This window comes from Musa acuminata, chromosome BXJ1-8, assembly GCF_036884655.1.
Source record: "Musa acuminata AAA Group cultivar baxijiao chromosome BXJ1-8, Cavendish_Baxijiao_AAA, whole genome shotgun sequence".
Lineage (NCBI taxonomy): Eukaryota > Viridiplantae > Streptophyta > Magnoliopsida > Zingiberales > Musaceae > Musa > Musa acuminata.
Window position 1 is genome coordinate 45941240 of NC_088334.1, and position 24556 is coordinate 45965795.

At 37.5% G+C, this 24556-nt stretch overlaps 1 protein-coding gene across 1 annotated transcript; it reads right to left on the reverse strand.

The window, feature by feature from the left end:
- On the reverse strand, positions 1–24195 carry LOC135588198 (clustered mitochondria protein-like). The gene is made up of 29 exons (XM_065080186.1): positions 24023–24195; positions 23012–23261; positions 22463–22524; positions 21368–21557; positions 20372–20503; positions 19984–20143; positions 18059–18252; positions 17882–17983; positions 12684–12819; positions 12370–12498; positions 10252–10666; positions 9424–9528; positions 8693–8811; positions 7895–8003; positions 7714–7809; positions 6872–7003; positions 6602–6772; positions 6444–6530; positions 5424–5558; positions 4524–4679; positions 4377–4445; positions 3788–3946; positions 3624–3680; positions 3503–3543; positions 3129–3248; positions 2716–3025; positions 2527–2634; positions 1739–1810; positions 1–741 (listed from the first exon to the last, which is right to left on the reverse strand). The coding sequence occupies exons 2-29, from the start codon at positions 23259–23261 to the stop codon at positions 286–288; spliced, it is 4272 nt and encodes a 1423-aa protein (XP_064936258.1). The 5' UTR covers positions 24023–24195; the 3' UTR covers positions 1–285.
- Positions 24196–24556: the final 361 nt, after the last annotated feature.

Sequence of the window (24556 nt, forward strand, 5' to 3'; positions counted from 1 at the left end):
GAGTGTCTAATCTCAGCTGGAATTGAATTTAATTAGTGTCTACAACACTGGGATTTATGAATGAAAATTAAGGGGGAAGAAAAATCCCCCTGGCCAGCTTTAGCATCTCTTCTCTGCGGTTTAGGCTTCCACCTAACATCACCCTATTAATGTTTTAGATACCCATTGAAAATGTTAACCGATTTAAGTGTACCTCCATTCCTCGGTGACCAAGTAACGGATATTAAATCAGTTACTATAGATCCATGGCCAACCTTGATATATAAATCTTCAACACTTCCTTTATCATGATGTGGCTTTGGATTTTAATTTTTGTTTCTTGGAGTCCAATGAAGCTAAAGATGTCCCTAATCCAACAGGAGCTTCATCTTTGTGGCCTGACCCACTGGCATCAGCAGCCCCAACAGAGCCATCAGACACCCAGCCATTACCTGCATCCTTGGGTTCTTGTGCTTGGCCACTATTTGGAGCATCAGGAGTAGAACTTGAATTGATGATGTTGAGAAGTTGTGATAATGGGGGCAACGGTTGGACAGGAGCTGCATTCTGGCGAACGAGGATGCCTCTGGCTGCAGCTTTCTTCCGTGCTTCTGCTACTGCTTGAGCTGCTCTCTTGTCAACTCTCCTTCCACGAGGAAGGGCCTCACCAACCACAGAAGTGCTTCGAGACTTATTGACTGTTAAGCCGGCATTCCAAGACCTGGCTGCAGTTTGGAAAGCTTGTACCAGTTCAGGATTTGCCTGTTGAAGCAAAAGAAGATATATCAAATGCCAGACTTTGAATAAGCAGAAGAATGTGATAATTAATGTGGGGATTCAGAATTGAACCAAGGAAATTCAAGAACCACTGCAAGGATTCTAGCTCATGATTTATGGCTTGGAGAAAAGTACAAAGCAGAAACTTTCAGTAACGTGAATTTATGTCACTAGCCATGCACCTATAACTTAACATGACTTTAACCACTAATAAACAGCATACAAATGGTCATCAATATGATAAACTGCAGAAAAAATTAATGGACACCATTTGATAAAAAAGGGCATTGTCTGCTTCCACCTATGCAACAGTAGGTGCACAGTAGTGCTAATATAGATGGTCAGGCACCATGAACCAACCTACCCTGGAGGTTACAAAACAATAAGCCAATCCTTCCTAATCATTGTGTTTGTATGAAACAATCAGATAAGGCACCATAAAAAATTGCAGTTAATGCAAAATATAATGTTGCATTAACTGATGGCACTATAGCCTTTTACCCTACAAATTTATAGGGTCTTAATTAGGAAAACAAATGCATCAACGTATAGCATTAACATGAAGTCCAAATCGTACATGTCATAGTTAGTAACTGCATATAAAGAAAACCAAAACGTAGCATGTCACTTGTTTGTAAATGCCAGGACAGACGGACACAAGGCCATTCCATACTTTGCCTATTTATAAAATTCTCATAATAGCTATGAAATATGAGTATAAGTTAGTCATCCATAACTAGGATGAAACCTAAAAAATGGAACACTACTAAAATTATTTTTCCCTAGCTTACATGATCAATTAAAGATTTATTCAACAAAATAAACTAAATATCCAGAGACATTTTAATCATAGCAGAACATAGTGCCTTGGTGGCATATGATTTCATCTGGACTTCCAATATCAGGAAAGAACCTAACAGAACTAATGTTTAATGTCAATAAAGAAACTTCATTTAGGAGATATCAGAAAGAGGTACACTACCTTCAAAATATTGATAGCCTTGAGGGCAGAAGCGGAATCAACAGTTTGTCCTTTTTGCTTTTGTGCATTCACCTGGTTCAACGAAAACAAATAGAAAAAGAATGTAACGTCGAGCACTGAATAGGCTTGCAAGTGGAGCAAAACTCCCATATTCTTTGAGAGAACTGATGGCAATACTCAAAAAACTATTGACCAAGAATACTTTAGTGAACTAAATTGCAGCATGATCTTTAAATTTTCCTTTCATGTTCTACCAGGAAAATGAATTAGTTAAAGTCTTACCTTACTAACTTCTACTTTCCCCTTTTGTTAGGTGTCATCAGAGTTTGCTTTCCTAATCGAAGCGCTAGAGCAACCTCCTATGCCTTTGATACTGTAAAGGAACAATCAGCACATGATTCTCTTTTTTTTTTTTTTTCTTAATCTTTTCACATCTCTTCTTGTGCCTGTTCTTTTCCCCGTTCCTTATATGGTGGTCTATAGCATAGAGCTACCTCAGTTTCAATCAAAATGTATCTACACTTGGGGCCCATGGCAGAAAACAATTTCTCGCTCCACTGCACAAAAAATGGCCGACCTTCTGTCCTGTTTCATCTAGATTAACCTGATAACTATTTTCTCAGTTGCAAGAACAACCACAAACCACAATTTCCTAACTACTTGGTATTGGCTAGATCTTCTCAGTTGCATGGCACTATAATATCTACCAATAGGAGTATATTTATCCATTCCTACAATATAACAAATTAGCATTACATCTTTTCCACATTACTGAAACTTGCAATTACCTGCTGTTCACGCAATCTAAATGTCTCCATCCAACTTTCTGATTCTTTTGTTCTTGAATCTTCCTCTCCAAGCTGCTTAACTAGTATATCATGAGTTTTCTTTTCATGCTGCCATCAGAATAACCAGTAAGTGCAAATTCTAGCATCATTCTATAAGCTAACTCAACAAGTATCACTGAAGATACATGCCTGAATAGAAAGTCTGTAGGCACCCATACAGTCAAATGCAATGGCAAGAGCATGATAACACACTGCAGTCTGAATATGTTCAGGACCAAGAAGCCTTTCATTCTTTTTCAGAGCTTCTTGTAAATACCGGAGAGCAGTTTCCATGTTTCCGATATCCTGGTACATCATAGCAACATTTATGAAGGTTGCTGCAACATCAGGATGATCAGGCCCTGATGATAAGCTAAGTAGAAGCAGTGTCCGAGACATATGACGCAGACCAAGTTCTGTCTGATTTAGACCATGGTAGAAAAGAGCAATATTCCCATAGCTGAAATACCAAAATATCATAGACGCATATTCAGATTGTGAAAATTAATGGTGGAAGAATATCGGATAGAACGAATGAAAAATAAAAGAAGATAAGCCACTACCTATGAGCAGTGTCAGGGTGATCTAGACCAAGGCAACGCTCATTTATAATTAGTTCTTTATGCTGTTGCACAATTGCTCCTGCGATGTCACCTGCATGATATAAAACCATTGCCAGATACCTGAGAAAGGAAGAAACAAAAGCCATCAAGGAAAGCAAGTTATAAAAACTCCAGAAGCAAAAAGGAATGACAAAAACAAATGTGGTTTAATAACAGGAATAATTAACAACTTGAGGTGATGATTTACAAATCTTTTGTTTGTATTTCTGATGCTCATTTATTTAGATTAGTTTGGTGCACTAGCCGCTCTTATCTATTGATGATAAAAGATCGACGTTTCAAAAATATATATATACAAAGATCAATGATTATACCGACAACAACTAGCCACATCTCGGTGCAAAGGACCTGTAATCTGCAACAAATCAATAAAACTAAGGAACTCCAAATGTAAAAAAATGATTGGAAACAAACACAAAAATGAAAAGAGCCTACTTGCTGAAGTATGGAAAAGGCTTCAGAAAAAAGAGTGTAAGCCTCATTGAGCAGTCCCTGAACGAAGTAGCATCATATGTTACTTCAACATTGCCAGCTTGTATTATTAACACAAGAAAACACATCAAAAAAATTTCCCTTCATTATTGGTCTTTGACATGTACCTCAGATAATCTAGCTTTCCCTGATTCCATGAGATCCTTTGCTTCTGAACACGTAGGAACCGAATGTTTTACAACAGGTTGGAGATTCAAAATATCTGAGGTTTGGAATGGTAGTGAAGCACCAAGATCATACTTTCTCGCTGCAATTGTTATCCCTACCTGTCTCAAGCACAATAATTTGATAAATAATCTTAACATACTAATTTTGTAAGCAGAAGCAGTTCAAACAATTGTCCTGAATAACACTAATAACTTGCACCGATCTTAATAACACTAATCTTGCACCAAATTGTCCTGAATAATTAATACAGTATACATATAACTCTTAATAGATTTCTGACAAAAAACTTGTAGATGGCTACAATTGTATGCTAAAGAGAAAAAAATGCACAAAAAGATCAAACCATAAATTATTAATGAAATAAACAAGAGATCAATCTATAACAACCAGAAAGTAGATTGTAGAACTACAATGACGTTCTGGTTTCATAATTTTGAATCAGACAACAGAGTATAAAAATAGTCTTACTGGAAAAAAAAATTAGACAGTGAACTTCTAATAATTGGAGAAGAAGATGTACGGCACAACCTTTTGGCACAAATTGCGAATAACTGCCAGCTTTTTTACCCGAGTCCTTGCAGCATCTGGTAATTCAAACTTGAATAAAAAACAAGTCGAAACAATTAGGTTTCGCAGTTTCTTTTTATGAACAGAAATCACAAGTGATTGATTTACCTGATATTTGAAATTTGCAAATTCCTGAATGCGAGACCATAATCCTTCAGAGGTTAAATGCATATATGATAGATTATTTTTAGTAGAAAATTCTCCATGGAGCCGTCTAATTTGACCCTTCATGAACTTATGCTGAGATTGGTGGCGTCCTTGGGCCTGCCAAAGATCATGTAAAAGAATAATGTAATCAAACCATCAATAAAATCATCCAAGTTCAGAAAGAAAAGTTGAAAATACAAGTTTGACAAGGATGCTTTTCCTTTTTGAATTTTGTAAGAGGCAAGGAAACAATATCATAATAAGTTGCATTAGAACAAGCAGATATCCTAGAATTACAACCAAAACTAACAATAGAGCTTCCTTTTAATTAACCTAAGATATCTAAGAAACCTCAGAGCACATAAGCTGTACTGTGGAATGCCTATCCTTTTGTCCCAGGCAAGATACAGAGATTGCCGAAGGCAACTACTATGCTGACAGCTGGTGATGGGGAACGCTTATAAGAGTTAATGCTTGGTTTGAATTTCTATTACATTCCAATTGGACTAATAATGAAAAATCACTTAACCACAACATGAAAGCCAAATTATCACAAAATCTAAAGTTGCTGTACAGGAGATCATCAGCTCACCTCAATATCACGTAGCGCAAGTATCTACATAATCAATTCCTAGTTGTTTTGATCAAGCATAAATGGAAAAAATGAGACAATTTTGTGTCTGCATGTAGAAACCAATTAATTTGTATGTATTTAATGACTGGCACTAAAGAGACGAATAAGAACAGGCATGCTCTAATGCAGGTAAAACATCTAAAATATATCATGTACTACAGATATAATTTCAACAGCGTATTCTGCGATACACGAAAACAGTAGGAAGGAGACAAGATTTGCCATACTTTCTTTTGGGTTTTTGACTGCATATTGTCTGAATTTCCTTTTGCAGCAACAGGTGAAACATGCCCAATAAAACAATTAAAGAAATGTGTGATGGCTGGCCCTAGATCATGATCCTCAGACTCCCTAAGTAAATCCTACAAGAGACAGAAATAAGAATTAACCCACAGGACATAAAGCAAATTAGCAATATATAATGGCAATACATGAGTATTTTAGCATGCGAAATTTTATTCCTTAGCAAGATTTCTAGTTAATGTGGGAAGCTCATTGTATCAACTCCTATCAAGAACAAAGGAATCCACAAAAAGAAACAGTAGCTATCCAATGCCTATAGCTACTCATGATACCTTGAGTACTAAAAACAGGTTGTACATGAAACGCTCCTTATGCAAAAAAATATTGACTGCCATCGAATATAACTACCATGTATGTAGATTCAAAAACTAACAATTCAATAGCTAATTAAATTGATTAAAGACAACATGCTTGACAGCATCAAAGTAATATCAAAATACTTGCCAACAAGAATATCTGCATAGAAAGAATCCTAGAAAGCTATAGATGCAATAATTTTGGCAAGCTCCAGTAAAATAATGATAAACTCATCAACCTACAGAAAAACAATAAAAAAACACAGAAAATGTACATTAATATATGCATATAAGTATGACCGTCACAAACTCTGACATTTCAAATTCCTCTTATTAGGGGTAGAACCATGAACCAGATTCAAGGGATCAGCCTATTTAACAAACAAAACATGGAAGCAAAAAATCTTACTTGACGTTTCTGCAGCAGGAATTAAAATCAAAATCAGATATCTGGTACACCACTCAACCACTTGAGGAATCATATTAAAAAATGTTACTGTGGTCAGGTTATTACCCATATCTGATATTATAAGGCATACTTCACCTTCCCAAAGATTCTGACCACGTCTTCTTATAAAACATCAAGTACGCATGTCACTGTGGATAAAGTAACAAAGACAAACAATTAGCTGACATGAAAAAGAATACCTTTAGGATGTGCTTCGTTGACCTAACAACAATCTCAGTGGAGCATATATCCCATAGATGAGGCAAATGCTTGATCATATTAGCTACCTGACAATAAAACAGTGTGAATTAGTATATGGAAAGCTCGAGATAAACACCAATTAAAAAACGAAGTATACTTTTCCAAGATATCGAATGTTTATCCCATGAGCATGGAGTGCATCAGCTAATGTTTGGCCATCCATAGGTGAAATCTCAAGAGTGCAAAGATCTTGAACACATTTTGGGATAACCACATCCACGAGATAAGAACCAGCTTTCCTAACAACTGATTCATCAGCATTAATTTCCTAATGATAGGAACAGAGTACAACACACAAAGATCAAATTAGTGCCAAAAAGTACAGTAAGGTGAAACCTATAGTAGACGATCAATTATGCAAGTTTACCTCTTGGTCACCGGCCATTTTAAAATCAGTAAACACATTCGGATTCAGAAGTATTTTGTCAGATGAGATACCAAGCACAAAAGGCGCAGGAGCACGTTCTTCATCCGTATTTGAGCTGTCTTCTACAGTAACCTGCACAGAGATATTTTTTCAATCTTAGAACCATAGCAAATTCCTTTCATTTTTTCACATAAACTATTGAAAGAAATGATGTTTCCTTACACGATGGTTTTTCTTGTTAGGTATAACACAGGCACATCCCATGACTAAAGCCTGGTATGTGCCTGATTTGACCGTATAAATTTGTTAATATTATGGGCATCTGCCAAAGAAACCAGCCTAATGACACACGGCAGCATAGCCAGTATGATTAATCCACACTTTAGTAAATAATTCCTGTGATTAAAGGACCTATGAGGTGGAGCATGAACATTTGCCTGGCTTAACTGCATGTGGTGGCATAGCCAGCTTAATTAACCAAGCTTTACTATGTAATTATTATACTGGATGGACATTTAAAGTGGAACATGTAAATTTTTCTTTTGACTTCTTAGTTATTCAACCATACGTAGGCCAATATGTGCACATTTTGGGCAAATGGTGGACAAAGAACCAATACAAAACCAAAGAATCTGAGAGAAGAAAGCACCAGCCCCTTTGCTTTTGTGGATTTGGATATAATGGTGAAATTAAAAGTTAAGAGGTGCCATCATAGCAAATAAATTTTCATACTAGCAAAAATAAATGTCACACAGGACATATTCAACTTAAAGAATTCACTTGGCAACTAAAATAATCCATCAGCATAAACAAAAGAATCAAGATCTGATATTAGCACTCACCGTTACATCGCCACTGCTAATATCTTGATTGCACGGGGCTTCTGGGGCCTGTGTTGTTGTTTTAGCACTAGATTGTGACCTCTCTGCTGCTTCAGCCTGTATGAAATAAATAATGATCGACTTGAGAACGAATCTCTGGATTTCATCATGAGATAAATTTTCTTACTGAAAACAATTTTACCACACAAAATGAAGCAACAAGCTCAGGCCTCAAGACACAAAATCGGTGTGCTGGTCCAATATAATTTGCATCACGCGGAGTCACTCTCATCAAATCCAAAAGATAGTGCCTAAGAATATTGCAAAATATCAGAACATATACACTATGAAAAGTCTGACCCTAGTTACATTAGTCTATATTGTATAATTTGCATCAGGGGGAGGCAATAGAACGCAACGATGAAAAAACTGTGGGTTTTATTTTAACTTGAAAAATGGCAATCTGCAAAAGAAGGAACCTAGATAGAAAGCTGCTAAAGAACCATTAAATTCAAAAAAACCATCACAAATAAAAAGGGTGATATAGAAATTGAAGAAGTCGTTGAGTTAAACATGAAACATACCAAAAAGAATCAAACCCATTGGTGCACAATCAGAAAGCCCAAGCATGGACAGGTACAGCCAAATACAAGGGCATGTCCTATTAAATATTCTAGGATACTCAATTCACCTTCAAATGTATCCAAGCATACAGAAGCATCTTTAAGGCTGCAGCTCTGTCTTTTTTTATGCCTGAATTCATCTTTGAACTATGCATGTGTTTCTCTCTAAAAATAATTACACACAGAAAGATGAAGGGTCTAGATATCCTAATAAACCTCCGGAAAGAAAGGAAATTAACATTTGCCTCCAGTTTTGGAAGCAAATGATCAACAGCTCTGCATTTTCAATTTTGAGAGCATAATTATTGTAAAGAGAAAGCAATTGTCGTAGTCGAGTAACCACTTCACTGACATTCAAAAAGGTTGATATTTATTACCTGTCATCACTACCCACAATACCCTTGCATTCTACTGGAGCAGCTAATTTGACAGCATTTCCCGAACCATCCAACACCATGTGTTCCTTCAAGTGGAGGCACTTGGCTGCCTCTACAACCTAGAAAAAGCATTCGATGATATGTCATAAGATTGCTCATGGAACAATAGAATCAAATAACAAAGTGATGTATGCAAATAATAAAATAAAGAATTAGAACTTTGAGAGAGTCAGAAGTATACATTAATTTTACATGAAATTGTATATCTGTGAGCATTTCATCAGAATCATCGGCAATCAAATCTTTAACTGTGCTTAAACAATTTTCATTATGAGAAAATTGCAATAGAATGATGGAAATATCTAAAGATCCTTATTATTGAAGACTATTTTACATGAATTCCAACAGTCCATCCCCCATCAAGAATCTGTGTTTAGCTTCTACCACTGGATTATTTATGCTGCTAAACCAATCTCAATTGTCAACGTTGCAAGGGAGCTAAACTTGATAGGCAACTGACTCAATAATCTAAGTGAAAGCAGGAAAATATAATTGTAGATTGACCTCATCCTAAATTGGTTGCTTTTGCAACTATCTGCAGATAAGGCAGCTAATAAGAATATAGACAAAGATATCACAAAATCAGAAAAAGGAAGGAAAAAAAGGAAATTAGGCCAAACAGAAAAACCCAATAAATGTTAATTGTCTAAAGAATATTATTGGTGACTCACCTTGGAATGAAATGATTCATTCCAATAGATCTTCTTTCCATTGTCAACGGAACCATACTGTAGGGAGTTTGATTTATCTCCTTGAAGGATACCAGGAATAATGCTCTGAAATCAATGTACACTATTAGAAAACTTGCCCAAATTTCATAGAAAATAATTTAACAAACTGAGTTTTGTTAAGAGTAAAAAAAGTCAGTCAACACATGCTAATATTGAGAAAATGGCAAAACCTCATTGACATAAGCCTCTTGGGTGAACAGTGTAGTCAGTTGTACTACTGAGAAATCTCGGAATATAAAACCTCTACTTTCCTATAAACCTAGGTGTACAGTAAGACATACAAAGTACAAAATCATAAGATCAAGAGCTCTCAATTCCAGTTGGGCTTTTCAAGAATACCCATCATGATATTATTGTAGTGTCTTTCCAAACACTAGTTAAACTTTGGGTCTTCTGTCTTTGACATAGCCTTTCATTGCTTGATTCTTTTTCTTTCATTTAGTGGCGGAAGTAAAAGGCTACCTAAGGGATACAATACTTGGTCAACACACAGACAAGTTTAATACTTGTAAATTAGCACTCTGGACGCTTTCAGATTTATGAGGCAACCCTCCCAATCGCCCAGAAAAAGGTGAGAGAACTCGTTTCCACAATTTCCATTGGGCAATTTGAATATGGAGTACACAAATATTTTTTAACAATGGAACATAAATATCACTATGGTGGCAAACAGAGAAAAGTTGAATAATAATTCCTTCAAGAGAAATAGCTTCAAGACAAAAAGGAGAAGAGAGAGAGGAGGTATAAAAGGAGGGTCCCCAAGTGCACCTGTGCTACCACTCTATAGCCTCTGTAATCAACTATAGCCATTGCAAGATTATAAAGTCCAGGAACATCAGCTTCCTGGTAGGCTTTGGTTCCTTTCAGATCATTATTTGCAGAAGCATATGTGGCCTGCTCACTATCAGCAATCTGCACCTCAGCAGATGCATCAGTCATGGGATCTGAAACACCTTGTTTTTGTTCTTTATCTGGGCTCGTGGACATACACATGCTGGAGTTGGCAGTGGCCCCAAACAACTTATTACCAGCGGTCCTTGCCGGAGGATTACATGATACTTTGTCCTCACAGTTTTCAGAAACATCTCTAGAGTTCATCTGAACATTTGGTTCTTGACTTTTGGACGTATGTCCAAGGTCAGCATCCACAGCAAAACTGAAGAAAATGTTATTATGTACATACCTATAAAAAACAGAGCACACAAGTTTGTTAAGAAGGCCATAGACTTATCTAGAAACATGTTATTAAAGATCAAAGCTTTAAATACATGTGGAAATAAAGACAAACTGGATAAGAATGTGCTGATGCCTGATAGAAAGTGCAATAGTTGAATAGCAGTAAAAGATCTTGCAGAAATAAACAGATGATTCATCATAATGAAGACTAGCAACTGAAATTTTGAAAATGCTTTATTTATTCAACACCACCGAGGTTCAGAAAGGAGTTAAAGCCACTAATAAAATAAAATGCAGACCCTTTTGGGCCAATGTTGACAGGGATATAATAAAACATTTGCACTTGAGAATTTACAATAGCCACAATGGATTAGAATAAGAACACTAATTCAAAACCCATAAATTTCTAGTAAATAACAGGCCAGTGTTCAAAAATTCTATCGTACAAACCAATTACAACTTAATATGAATAAAAAAGACACTAAAGATTGACAACTGACATAATTTGTTATGCAAACTAAACAATAATAACTGGGAGTATAAAGTTTCTCCAACTAAAGTAAATTTATTACAAACATGTTGACCGCTTGGCGGAAACAACAAAAGTTGACAGCACAGAATAGCAGAACAGAACCTAATGCATCAAAATGAATTTTAAATGATGGCAAATTCATATTCACCTTCAAAATCAGGCTGTAAAGTAACTCCATGATTCCTCAACATTTTGTTTCATAGCCCAGCATCAGTAGAGAAACAAATAGTGGTTCAAAATAATACATCAGAAAACAAAATTATCATGCTTTGAATCTTTTCGATAGGGTTATTCTCATGCTTCAGACTCAAACGATCAATGTATAAGTTGAAAATTTTACTAGATAAAAAACTCTCTTCCCAGTCTCTTCCTACATGTCACCTATTTACTACTTTGCAACAACCAAGTTATTAATATGTGACTACCTTCCTCTGCAAATTAACGTTGCAAGAAGAGTCCTACTTGAAACTCCCATGGCAAATTTATATCACTCAAAAATTACTTATTTGAAATTATGATAACCAAATAGTTGAATATTGTATGTAAACGACGACTTCTATAACATATATGACTAAACGAAGTGTGAGGAAGCATTTTGGGTTGCATGGTTAAAGCCAGTTCAGCAGTCATTGGGTTAGAGGCTACCAAGTTGGAACAACAAACAACTGATCCCAGAGCAAATTTAGGATTTCTGGTGTGCAAGTTAGCGGGTTCAGTAGTGAAGAGGTATACAAGGGCGATACAAGGCCACATCTGCAAAATGATTTTGAACTATATTTCATGCTTTGATCAGCTAGTCGAGCATTTGAGTGAGATTGTGATGCCTCGGTCCTCATTGAAAGTTGGTAATGGGTGGTAAGTAAAAATAAGATTATATGGGCCTACTATCAGTAACTTGGAATTATGCATTTCATGTCATATGATCTAAGGCCTGCTAGTGCAAGTTATTGGGCTACCAGCTGATAGATTGTGACAGAAATCATGAATCAAGAGTCATTTGAATCTAACAAGGTTGTTAAAATAATTAATATAGCACTGAAAAACTTCAAAAGAAGAAACAATGGGTCCAGATGGTAGACTTCTACAAATTTGCTACCCAAGTACTTATTGGTTAATGGCATACATTCACACTGCAAAAGAAAAAAAAGAGTGATGCATACTAATCTGAATTAACTTACATATGAAAACACTCAGGATCTGTTGGATTAATAGGGGGAATACATCTGCTGATGACTCCTATTGCACCCTCGATTGCTGCATCAACGAAATCACAAGTCACTTTATAAAGAGCCCTTTCACGCAATATCCTGAAACAACATGTTAACTTTTAAGTCAGAGAAAACTAAAATGAATATTTTGTTATACAACTTCATAGAAAACAGTTCTGAGCACAAGATCAGAAAACAAGTTGCACTACAGAAAGGTGAAGAGGAAATCAAGAAAGAATTTAAACCTAATCCTGTGTATATATGTACTCGAGTACAAAACAAACCTTTCTTGAAGAGTCTTATGAGGAAACTCTCGACATGACTGTAATTCTTCATTCCAATCCCTTTGCATGCCGATAAGCTCGCTTCCAAATGAAAGAGAAAGAGAATCTTCTGCCCTTGCTGGGTCCCTTTTATGATCTGCAAAAGATCATTGGGTTCATCTAAAAGAACTATGGGTAAAGTTTAATTGCTGAGCACATAAGGACAAGTTGTTTTGCAAGACAAATGGCACCAAAATTTGAATGATCTCCAAAATAGCCATCAACTCATGCAATAAAGAAGACATGTTCCCACTAAGACAAAGAGGAGACAAGATTGATTAAATGAGGGTGAGACGTAGGAACCACAAAAGTTGCGTCTCTACTGGTGGAAAGTTGTATAAATAATTTTATGATGTATCTCTTGACAAATAGATATATTTTAGTAGTAGCCTCATCACATCCAACTGAAAGCTCAATTTACTTGCCGGTCTTTTACCAGTCAATTAGAATGACATTTTTCCAGTCCAGATTTCTTTTGACCTATTGTCATAGACTTAGTTAGAATTGTCTAAGTCATGACGCACCCTTGAGGCAATGTCACGAACTTAGCTGGAATTACCAGAGTCATGAGGCACCCTTGCGTTAATGTCGCAAACTTAGCTGAGATTGTCTAAATTGTGAGGCACCCTTGCATTATCCGTTCGCAAAAGGTCAGCCTAGTTGTAACCTCGCTTAGATCCCAAAGGACCTGTAAAAGAGCAAACTGATTAGTTTGAAAGCGAGCGACGGACAAGTCCTAACGTTCCGCAAAGAAGACAACTTTATAAGCAATTCAGCAAACGCTCAATGTGCAAGAGAGAAAAGAGAGGAAGGAAAAAACAAGGACTTTAGAAGACAAACGAACAGTCGTAAGACTGCAAACGACTGCCACTCGGGTGTTGGGCGCGATGGCAGGTTCCCGTAGGCTTAACGTGCAAACTTGTGAATCCAATCAATGCCTAACACTACTCCAAACCCCCATCAGCCCTATGCCACCCAGGGGTTTTCAGGGTTCTGAGATGGTTAACGTTTCGCACAACACCACAACATACAAAAAATAGGCCATGACACCTAAAAACTAAGCCAATTTGGGGATGTTCTGTTATTCTGGTGAGCAATCACTCTGTGGCGCTACAAACTGTTCCTACTCATAATTTTCCAACAAAATCATACAAAAACACCACAAAACACGCTACCAAACATATGTACAAGAAAACAAAAGTGATGAATGGCCCGTTGACAAAGATGTTACAGGTGCACAATGATCATTTGTGACATTCTCCCCCACTTAACTATCAACGCCCTCGTCGACGCTTGCTGCTAAGCTTTGATGACTGCTTCTTCGTGTCCCAAGGCCACTTCACCAAGAACTCGATCATCACTTAGCAGTTCATCTAACAGCTTCCTAAGACTATCACTTAGCAGTTCATCTAACAGCTTCCTATAAGCTTTGCCAACTCTGGAGGGGCCATGCGGTATGGTGGTCTCGCTGGAGGCTTCACTCCCGATTCCAGCTCGATGTGATGATCTACGCCACTGCGTCATGGCAGAGTTTTTGGCAACTCAAGTGACATAACGTCGGTGAACTCCTTCAAAACGTCCGCCACTATAGCAGGTTTATGAGTAACCTCCACATCAAATGGCTCTAGTTTTACCGTGGCCACAAAAGTTAGTTTGCCCTTTTGCACCAACTTCTTTAGTTATAGAGCAGATATTTGTCGTGGATCCTTGGTTTCTCCTCAATAAACAGGAACCACGAAGGGATCGTCACTGCCCATCATGCATAAGGAGTTTAGGAACGGCATTGGCGCCAACTTCGTTATGTGCATGAACTTCATTCCAAGGATTACATGGAAGTCATCCAACGGAACCGCCATCATATTTGTGCTTCAGTTCCATGTCCCAATCTTGATGAGGACCCCCTTTGCCAATCTAGATATCTGCTTAGCCTCCGAGTTCACAGCCTTCATCCGATTTTGGTTCTTCTCCAAGTTCAGCCCAAGTCGCTTTGCTTCTCAATCGGCAATGAAATTGTGGGTAGCACTCGTGTCCACCATCGCACGGGTTGTTCGGCCATTTAGCTTGATGTCCATGTACATCAGCTTGCTACTCCATGCTTCGTCTTTATGTTCTCCCCTACTTGACCCCGTAACGCATTCAACAAAGGCATTATTCTCATCTAGGGTCCTTACAACTCCTCATCATCGTTGTTGAATTCCGAACTACTAAAACTAAGGGCGACGACCTTGCCCTTGTCCAATCTAGAGAGTGGATTGATATTGTTAATGCATTAAGTGCTTACTTTTATGGGCACTCCCTCACCATGTATGATCTTTTGCACAAGAAGTATCTGTCAGGTTTTGGGGCATTGCCTTTTGAGCTTGGCCCTTTGTGAAAACTTCTTTTCTTTTGCTTGCTTCTAGACTCCTTCCCTTGAGAATACTTGGATGAGCGATTTTCCAAAGATTGTTTCCTTTTCCCCAAGAACTCCGAGGAAACAAAGTCGATGAGCCTTTCCACAATTACAATTACCTAAATCACATTAGTGATATTCCTTCGATGCAATTCCTGCTGTGCCCACGACTTTAGGCTATCAAGGAAGCTGAACAACTTGTCCTTCTCGAGCATATCTTGTATGTCCAGCATCAGTGCAAAAAATTGCATTGGGTAGTCCCAAATGAAGGTACTTTGGTGAAGTTGTCTTAGATTCCTTCTTGTGATGAACTCCACATTCTCGAGTAGGAACTGAGTTATCAACTCCCGCTTCAAGTCCTCTCATGTGTCCACTCAACGCCAACCTTGTTGGATCTCTTCCTTACATGTTCACCACCAAAGTCTTGCATCCCCATTCAGAAACATGGTTGCTATCAAACTTTAGTTTCTTCAGAATCGGCCCTCATAGTTCGACAATACTATTTCATGTCAAACAGAAAATTCTCGAGCTCATTCGCATCCCTGACACCCTCCTAGTAATGCGGCTCGGGTGCCCTCAAGTATTGTGTAGAGCAACGAGAGGTGTTGCTCCCTCCCACATTAAGAGCCCATGTGAGAAATGTAATCCAAGACATGAGCTCTGCCACGACTTCGTGTAGGTGTTACACTGAGTCTTTCGTGTCTTCCGCCAATCGATCAACTCAGAACTCGACCTTGTCGATCCAAGATTCCGCCTCCTTTTGCAAGTTCTCTACCCCAAGAAACCTTAGTTGGCCTTGGTAAAGTTCCTCTAAACTCGCTTCAAGAACGTCAAAGTGAGTTTCTACAGTTGTAAGCCTCTTCTAATGGCTTCTTTTTTCGATTGGTGCTATGGATTGTACTTCCTCCGCTCGCGGAGAATAGCTAACTTCTCGCTTGTCTTGTTCGTTGTCGCGCTCCTCTTGAGTAGCTCCAACAGCATTATAGCAAATTTGCACTTGCAACACACCTACGACTGCTTGGGGCAATGGTCCAGCTTGCCCCATCTTGCTTGATTCACCATGATTCTTCACCATAGTAAGGTGTTGAGATGGCTAACATTTCGCATTGCACTACAGCCTACAGAAAATAAGCTACGGCATGCGAAAATTAAGCCATTTTGGGGTAGTTTTGCCCATTCTAATGAGCAATTGCTTTGCAATACTACAAACTGCTCCTATCAAGGATTGCAATTTCGACCTGTGCTAGTGTACCAAGCCTAGCTCGGTACGTAGTCAGTATACTCAAAATCATTAAAAAAATCTCCAAAAATACCTAAAAATAGAAAGAAATAAATATAATTTTAGTATAATTTTAATAAAAAAATATAAATTGACTAAATATCGATAAATTCTGATTAAATCATCATTAAAATTACTAATCACAGTATTACAAAAACTTAATTAAAACCTAATTAAATCTATTATACCATCACAGTGATCCAATCCTTAATATTCATGATATATAAAGATTTAACTATTTAAATATCAAAATTCGAAAAAAAAATCAATATTAAACACACTAATCACAACATTAAATGCCTTAATTACTCCCTAATTAATACATCTTGATTAATTAAAGTGTTCTTCCTCTTATTCCTCCCAAATTAACTTCCTAAATTTGATCCAATCCACAAATTGTAGTTTTGTTGAGTTTAGAAAAATGAAAATATGATAATAAGAGAGAGATGTGAGTGAAAAAAAGTTTGAGTGAGCTTAAGAGATTAAGGGAGTAAAATAAGTTAAAAGAGGCAGGAGGAAAGGGCTTAAAAACCCTTTTCTAAGCCTTAAACAGTCAAATTGGCCATTTGACATAGGACAATCTCAACCCTTGATCAATAACGATCAAAATCTGATTGTTATCGACCAGTACTGATCGATAACGATCGGATTTCGACCGTTACTGCCTAGTACAGACTCCATATCACCCGATACAAGGTCAAATAATCGATACCACCCAGTAAAGGGCGACCCGTGTACCGGTATCCTGTCAGACCGATACATATCGCTTATACTGGGCAATACGCATCGGCACAATAAACCTTGGTTCCTACTCACTGTTTTCAAACAAAAACACACAAACAAGGCAAAACACGCTGTCAAACATATGTACAAGCAAGCAAAAGCGACAAACAATATATTGACGAAAATATTCGTGACACTATAGCGCAATAAAAAGAGGATCTCCTGGCTATATTATATTTAGATTAGCAGTATGCTAGCATTTGCATTTTAAAATCAAAGACTGTCTTGAAGGTCACAACAAGGTGTTCAGAAAGCAATAGCATCAGGAATTTCTCAAGAAAGCAAACTAACATGACAACAAATAGGAAAAACTACACCATGGATGAAAACTCTCTTGGACCATGTATTAGGAAATAGGAAGCACAGCGACCAGGGTGTATGAAGATAAATGACAAATAGAAGCAAACTCTATCTTATCTCAATCTAATTAGTAAAAAACAACCAGACTCCTTTATGATCATGAGAAATGAAAGATTTAAGAGTTAGCAGTCTGCTGATAAGTAGACTAGAATGCACAGGAGACAAGTTGATTTCAACATTTATGAGTTTAACTGTGATAGTAGACCTACATATCTAGAAGAAATACCTAAGGAAACTATACATAGAAAATTTATCCGGAAAAATAATGAATCAAATCATAGAGGAAAGTGGTAAAAAAATAGGAAGCTAAACATGCAATATGTTAATATCACTCGTTACTAATACCTGGAATAGGATATACTCCCAACCATGTATTTGGTGGCAAAAGTGATTGAACACTTTCAAAAGGATGTGTAGATGCTTTTCGGTCCAAAATTTCCCGAAAACCTGCAACAATCCTATTAAACTGAGAATTGAGAATAACACGTAAAACTTAGCAAAACACACACAAACATGAGCTACCTTTCTTGAACTTGGAGCTGATCTTTTGCAACAAACCAATTAGAGTGCTTGTCTCATAAGCAGGCTTTAATGGTCTAGGATCCAGAATTCTTGCTGTGCTAGAATTCACATAAAAACCTCGTGTGGTTCCTGTGATGCAATATGTGTTTCCTTCTAGTGACACTACATCCATATAAATCAGATCTCCAACTAATCTACAAAAGAGAGGAAAATGCCAAAGCACATCAAAGTTAATATAAAGATCAAATATACAAGACTAAACTTGCTTGTTATAAGTTACTAAAAAAAGGACTGAACAAATAAATGGTTATATACATTTTGGGTATCAAATTAAAATCGATTGAAACAAGACTATAATACTGCATAAAAACAAAAAACCTGCAACACAACATCTTTGCATCATCTACACTGCAGATGTAAAAATATCATGGTTTATTTAACAGACAAGATAGAAGGTTTGTCTAACTAAATATGGTAGGCCATTATGCCTGTGTAAATGCAAAACAAAGTAAATCTCAAGTACCAATTCCTATTAGTTCATCATAATTTATCACATAAAGTTTTACACTTTATGCAGAATATAGCCAACACATGTTCAATATCTCATGTCTGTTCTTTTTAGTTATTTTTTATGGGAAATACAAATACAGCACAAAAGTGGGTCCAAGGAAGAAAATACCAGGATACAATTACTATGATTGGCTAGAGTCCACAAAAGTGAAAGAAAACATCTTAGAAAAAAAAGGCTGTCTTGTTAATCATATAGTGGAACATTCCTAGATTACACCAACAGAAAAAAATAAATTTTGAGAAATCATTAATGTATATTTTAACAGAATATATCACAATAAATCTGAAATTTATGTAAAAGCTAGGCAGTAAAATAAGTCTTTTTTTTAATTTAAACTACTTTGAAAATCTTATCTGTCTATGCAGACCATGAAGTTGCATATGCATATTTCAACTGCAATTCTAATGTGTACTGCTATCAGGGTACACATGTAATAATAGCAAGGTCTTCAATTTCAAATAATATCGTCCGTACCGGGCGGTACATACCAGTCCGTCAGTAAACTAATATACAGACCACCTGCTACCTGACAGTATTTTTTTACTTATAATATATATATATATATATATATATATATATATATATATATATATATATATATATATGCGACGTCGCCCGACGTGGGGAGAAGAGAGGCGACGTCGTTTTTTTTTACTTTTATAAATATATATATATATAAAGGCGACTTTGCCTCGTTTTACTACGACATCGCCCCACATGGGAAGAAGAGAGGCGATGTTGCACCTTTTTTTCCACTTTTATATATAAATATATATATATATATATAGAGGCAACGTCACCTTGTATTTCTACGGCATCGCCCCGCCTGGGGAGCAGAGAGGCGACGTCGCCTCGCTTGGGGAGAAGAGAGGCGACGTCGCCAAAAAATTTTTATTTTATTATTACTATTATTATTATTATCGACGGTATACCAAGCGATATACCGCTCAGTATACAATATCGTACCATACCAAGCGATTGTCGAAACTCCAGTACGATACAATATTTCAATCCTTGAATAATAGAAAATTTAAGGTTTGCATGTATGTCGCTGAAAAATGATAGAAGACAAAAATTAAATTTGTGAGGAATCTACTTCTACAAAACCTCATGTTTCAAGAAAGTATGATGCAATTTTAAACTTCTGCAGAGGTAAGTAAGCAATTTTTTGCCTTTATCTTTTTTATCCTTTTAAATAAAGGTTCATGATTATAGAATGTACATCTAAAGAAGCAAAAACCAAGAGTTAAATTGAAAACTAAGTAAAGATCAATTAACAATTAGACGGAAACTCAACAATAAATATTAGAAATACTAAAACAGAACAAAGAAGGTTAAACAGAAAGCAATTTACCTCCTGTAACTTGGAGGAGGGTTAAAAGTGGAGAAAATGATGCTCTCAACACATTTGATCTCCTTAGGTGAGGGCGATGACAGCAGATCAGAAAGGGCACCAGCAATATCCTCCATGAATCCTGGTCGATCAGTCTCTGCAGATTCCACTTTCACAGCATCTGTATAACAGAAGATTTATAATCAGAGTAATGAAAAAAATAAAACATAGCTGCATTGGAGAAGAATTCTTCCACACGGAATATATGATAAAAAATAACAAACATAAAATAGATACTGAAAAACAAGAAACAACCAACAAAACAAAACAAGGGATACTCCAACAACTAAAAATGGTGACCAGAAAAAGTAATATTACAAATGCTGGACAGCAATGCAGAAATACAGACCTGAAGTTTTTTGTTGTGTGTTTTCATGCTGCAAAGCCAGCAATGTCGATAAGGATGGCTGCAAACTTGCAAGAGAGAGCAATTCCCGGCAACGATGGATATGAGACCGGATGGATCTGTCATTGTATAATGCTGCAAAATAGAATCAATTATCACCCATTAGGCTGATCAACTCCACAAAAATCAATGAAGAAAAAACAGTGGTAACAATGTCTACATCAAGCTTTAAATAGTGCTGCAAAATAGATCAATCGTCACCAGTTGGGCTGACGAACTCCACAAAGGCCAAAGAAGAAGAAACAGTTGTAACAAAGTCGACATCAAGGTTTAAAATTCACGATCCGATGCTGATACTGGTCAGCAGCCAGGCCAGAACGGTTATCATATGAATCAATGTGCTGACACTCAGTATAAAGTCAGTACTGTCAGCACCACCCTAACCAAACAGAGAGGGAGAGAAGAGGAAAGAGGAAGATAAGTAGAAGAGGAAAGAGGAAGAGGACTAGGAGGAGAACACAACGGAGGACGATCATCAATCGAAAAGGTGATGGTCGTGATGGAGGAGAGGCAAAGGAAGTGGCATACCAGAGGTTGAGTGATAACGATTACGAGGAAGCAACAGTGACAGCGACGAGGAGAAAGAGCAGGGGAAACACACACACACACACAAAACACATGAGAGAAAGAAAAGGAAAGAGAGAGCACACCTCAAAACAGAAAGAAAGGAAAAGAATAAAAGAAAAAGATGGTTCTCATAAGTTATCAAATAAAAAAAAAGATAAGAGGACTAGGCAATAAGCCTCCCGCCTGATATGCCCAGTTCCAATGGTCAAGACCAGCAATATGCCCTGGACAATAATCATACCAGGTGGTAAGCCCCACACAAATAGGTTCTGAGCAAAACTCAATGGCGTGCTTACCAATTCACATTTGGAACGGTAAATACCAGATAGTACCTACCGGTATTTCTGATTTTGAATGCCCTAGTCTATATACCTGCAACCATCTCTAAGGAGCAACCACCAGCAGTAATATCTGCAACTTCAGAAATTTCATTGTAGTCTTCTAAATGATGACTGGAACCATCTTTTGTATGCAAAAACAAATCATAGCAAGTAAAGAAACAAGTCTCTGGAGCATCAAGAAGGAACTGTCTGACATCCATCACAGAATCCCCTGGGCTTAGCTGAAATTCAAAACCAAAGTTGCTGTGTGAAGAGCTAGGCTTAGCTAAAATTCAAAACCAAAGTTGACATGTGAAGTGCAAAATGACAAAGAGAAATAATTTTAATTTGCCACACAGTCGTCAAAAAGGTGCATGAATAAGCTGAATTTTGTCACCGAAAGCAACATAAGAGACAGCATGACAGCAGTAAGAAAAAAACAAATAATCTACTTTCATTCCTATTTGGTGTAAGCCTAATAAACATTGCAAAGAGCAAAATTTTCAGGATTACAAGCCAGGTTGCATCTTTTAACAATCCTAAAGTAACATCAACTCTCATCAGCATGAGGTTAGCTGTAGTGCGCAATGCACACTATAATGCGGTGCTCCATAAAAGGTTCAACAGAGTCTCACAACTAGTAATGTCAACCCTCTAACTGGTTCCAAATCCTAAGCAAAACCAATACCATTGAGGAGCTAGGAGCTCACCAGATCACTATATGACAAATTTGCAGGAAGCATGATCTAACATCATTTGTAGCAAGTTTGAGTTCATATAAACAATAAAACAGAACAAAACAAACACCTCAAAAGGCATCATACTTGAATCGCTTTGAATTGTTATAACAATGTTAAAGACTCCCAAGTTATTTACAAAAAAATTTGCATGTCCATCCCTGAAGACAATAAGAAATTGTGTGATGCACACACAATCTAGCAACATGGATGTTCATATAATGGAATGTGCACTAAACTATCTGCAAGTGTGAATTAGAATGCCAAGAACAAAGCTACAATAGTAGAATTATCAAATAAAGAAATAAATTTGGAAAAATCTAGTTCATTCAGTAGTTGCATGTCATTCCAAAAATATCAACACGTAGCAAAAAGAAAATGGCAACAGCATCTATCTTGAAGCAACTAACCTGCAACTCTAGTTTCTCACCAGAAAGTGCCTTGACTGGCACAGGGTAGAGATGAAGATCACCTGCATAGCAGAGCGGGGAAAAGGTAATTGCTAGCTTCAGTTGTAAAGCCCCAGTAAGAAACTAATTGCAGTGGCATTTAGGTGCTTGGAAGAACATATCAAATACATGTATCACATGTTATAAACAAGTTCAATTTAACAAGTATAGAGTATAACTTATTTGTTACAAACATATCAAACAAGTAAAAGAATCTGACATAAACATCAAAATAATAATTTTCCCATATGTTACATGCCACAAAATCAGCTGAGCATTTTGGCTATAGAACATTTTTGTGCAGACAGCAAGTTGCTTTTAATTAAGAAAACACAACACCTTTGCAGTCTCTAACAACCCTCACCTACATTGTGGTCGTGGACATCAACGAGCAAACTGATGAACACGCAGAAATTGCTTCTTTTTGACAAAAAATCACTTGATCTCCAAAAAAAAGGCAAGGATATATGAAAGGAAGCACTTCAACAAATTGAAAATAAAAAAATACACCTTCAGCCTGCTTTGTAGCTGTTGCTGGAGCATCTCCCTTCTGTGCCTTGTCACCCACACTACCATCCGTTGCAGGAGTTCTACTTGCCCCTTTGACTCCATTGGCATCACCATTAGATGCTTCCACGGCACCCGAACCATCATGGGATAATGCCGATGAATCTAGTGGCTTCAGTTGTGATTCTGCTGAACTCAGGGAATCAGAATTCAATGTTCTCCCCTTATTCTTTCCCTTAGATTTTCCAGCCATCTGTTTTGGTGAAATGTCAATTAGAAAACATGTACTAGTTTATTCAGTAAACTCCCACTATAATCATGATTCCTTGCAGGGGAAAGAAGATGATAACCAACAATGGCACAGAAACTCTTTGCCTCAGTTAAAAAAAAAAGACCACACAACTCCTCAAAGAGCTACCGAACAGAACGAGAAGAGAAGATATATTTGCAAAAGATCACCCAAAAATGGAAAAAGCAAAACAAGAACAGGAAAGAATTCGCATTCATACGAATACACAACTTCTGCATACTAAGTTAATGGAGACAGTGTTTCCATCGGTCATACTTCGGCATGCCAAACGCGCCAACAAAAAATCCAGAGCAAGTAATTAATGGATCGAAAACAACAAATTAAATAAGAGTAGCAGTAGCCAGACACTTTCCCACAATACAGCAGGTGCCAAAAGCGCTCCTGACTGACATTCGATCAGCAGACACAACCATTTGGCGATCACAGGAGTTCACTTAATGAAAAACACGAAAGAAAAGATCGAAACCCAGATCCAATGGAGAAAAAGAAAGGACAACAATAGGAGTGCAATATAGAAACTCTTGGTCAATACTACTGGGGTAAATCAAACCAATCCCGCTAAACAATTCGGCAAAGCATGCAAAGAAAACGTACAATAATCAGAACACTTCGATTGAGCTACATGACTCTAAAAAAAAAAAGAACGAACGATCGGTGAGGAAACTTCTTCCAGAAGGGAGAGCGAAAGGGACGCAGAAGATTACCGAGAAGCTAAAGAAACAGGAGGAAGCGAGGATTAGTTGGAACGGGAGAAAGATAGGGAATTTTTGGGAGAGGGGCGGGCGTAGGGGAGAAGAAGAGGAGAAGAGAGAGCGGGAGGGGAAGAGGCGGCGGCTCCGAGTGAAATGATGATGGAAGACCTTCCTGTGTCTTTGGTGTTTTAGGGGAGGGGGGCCGTTTTCGAAATTGGCCCATCCATTTATCTTGCGATCAACCGAACCGTCCCCGACGATCGCACCCATATCGTGATTGCCCCAGGCTGCGGTGGCGGGTCCCACGTGAGCCCCGCTGTTTCACCGGCTTAACCACGCCGATGGTGCAACACGTGGGAGTAAGCAGCAAAAAAGTGGGTTTGGAAGTGCGTAGGCTTTCCTTCGCTTTTGCACAAGGTTTTGTGTGTGGCCATGCTACCCGTTCGGGGTGCACTCCCTCAATCACCCCTGGAACCTTTCCGGGGTGATGTAGTCTCGCAGGGTGGGACACTGACGAGTCGTTTTCTGCCACATGGAGTTGCCCCA

Excerpts from the sequence above, each read along its gene's own strand:
- LOC135588198 (XM_065080186.1), bottom strand. The coding sequence starts at position 23,261 with ATGGCTGGAAAATCTAAGGGAAAGAATAAGGGGAGAACATTGAATTCT. Across the intron at positions 10,667-12,369 it reads GATCCTGAGTGTTTTCATAT|GTATGTACATAATAACATTT; the intron begins GTAAGTTAATTC and ends TGTTTTTTATAG. Across the intron at positions 6,531-6,601 it reads ACATTCGATATCTTGGAAAA|GTAGCTAATATGATCAAGCA; the intron begins GTATACTTCGTT and ends TTTTATTGTCAG.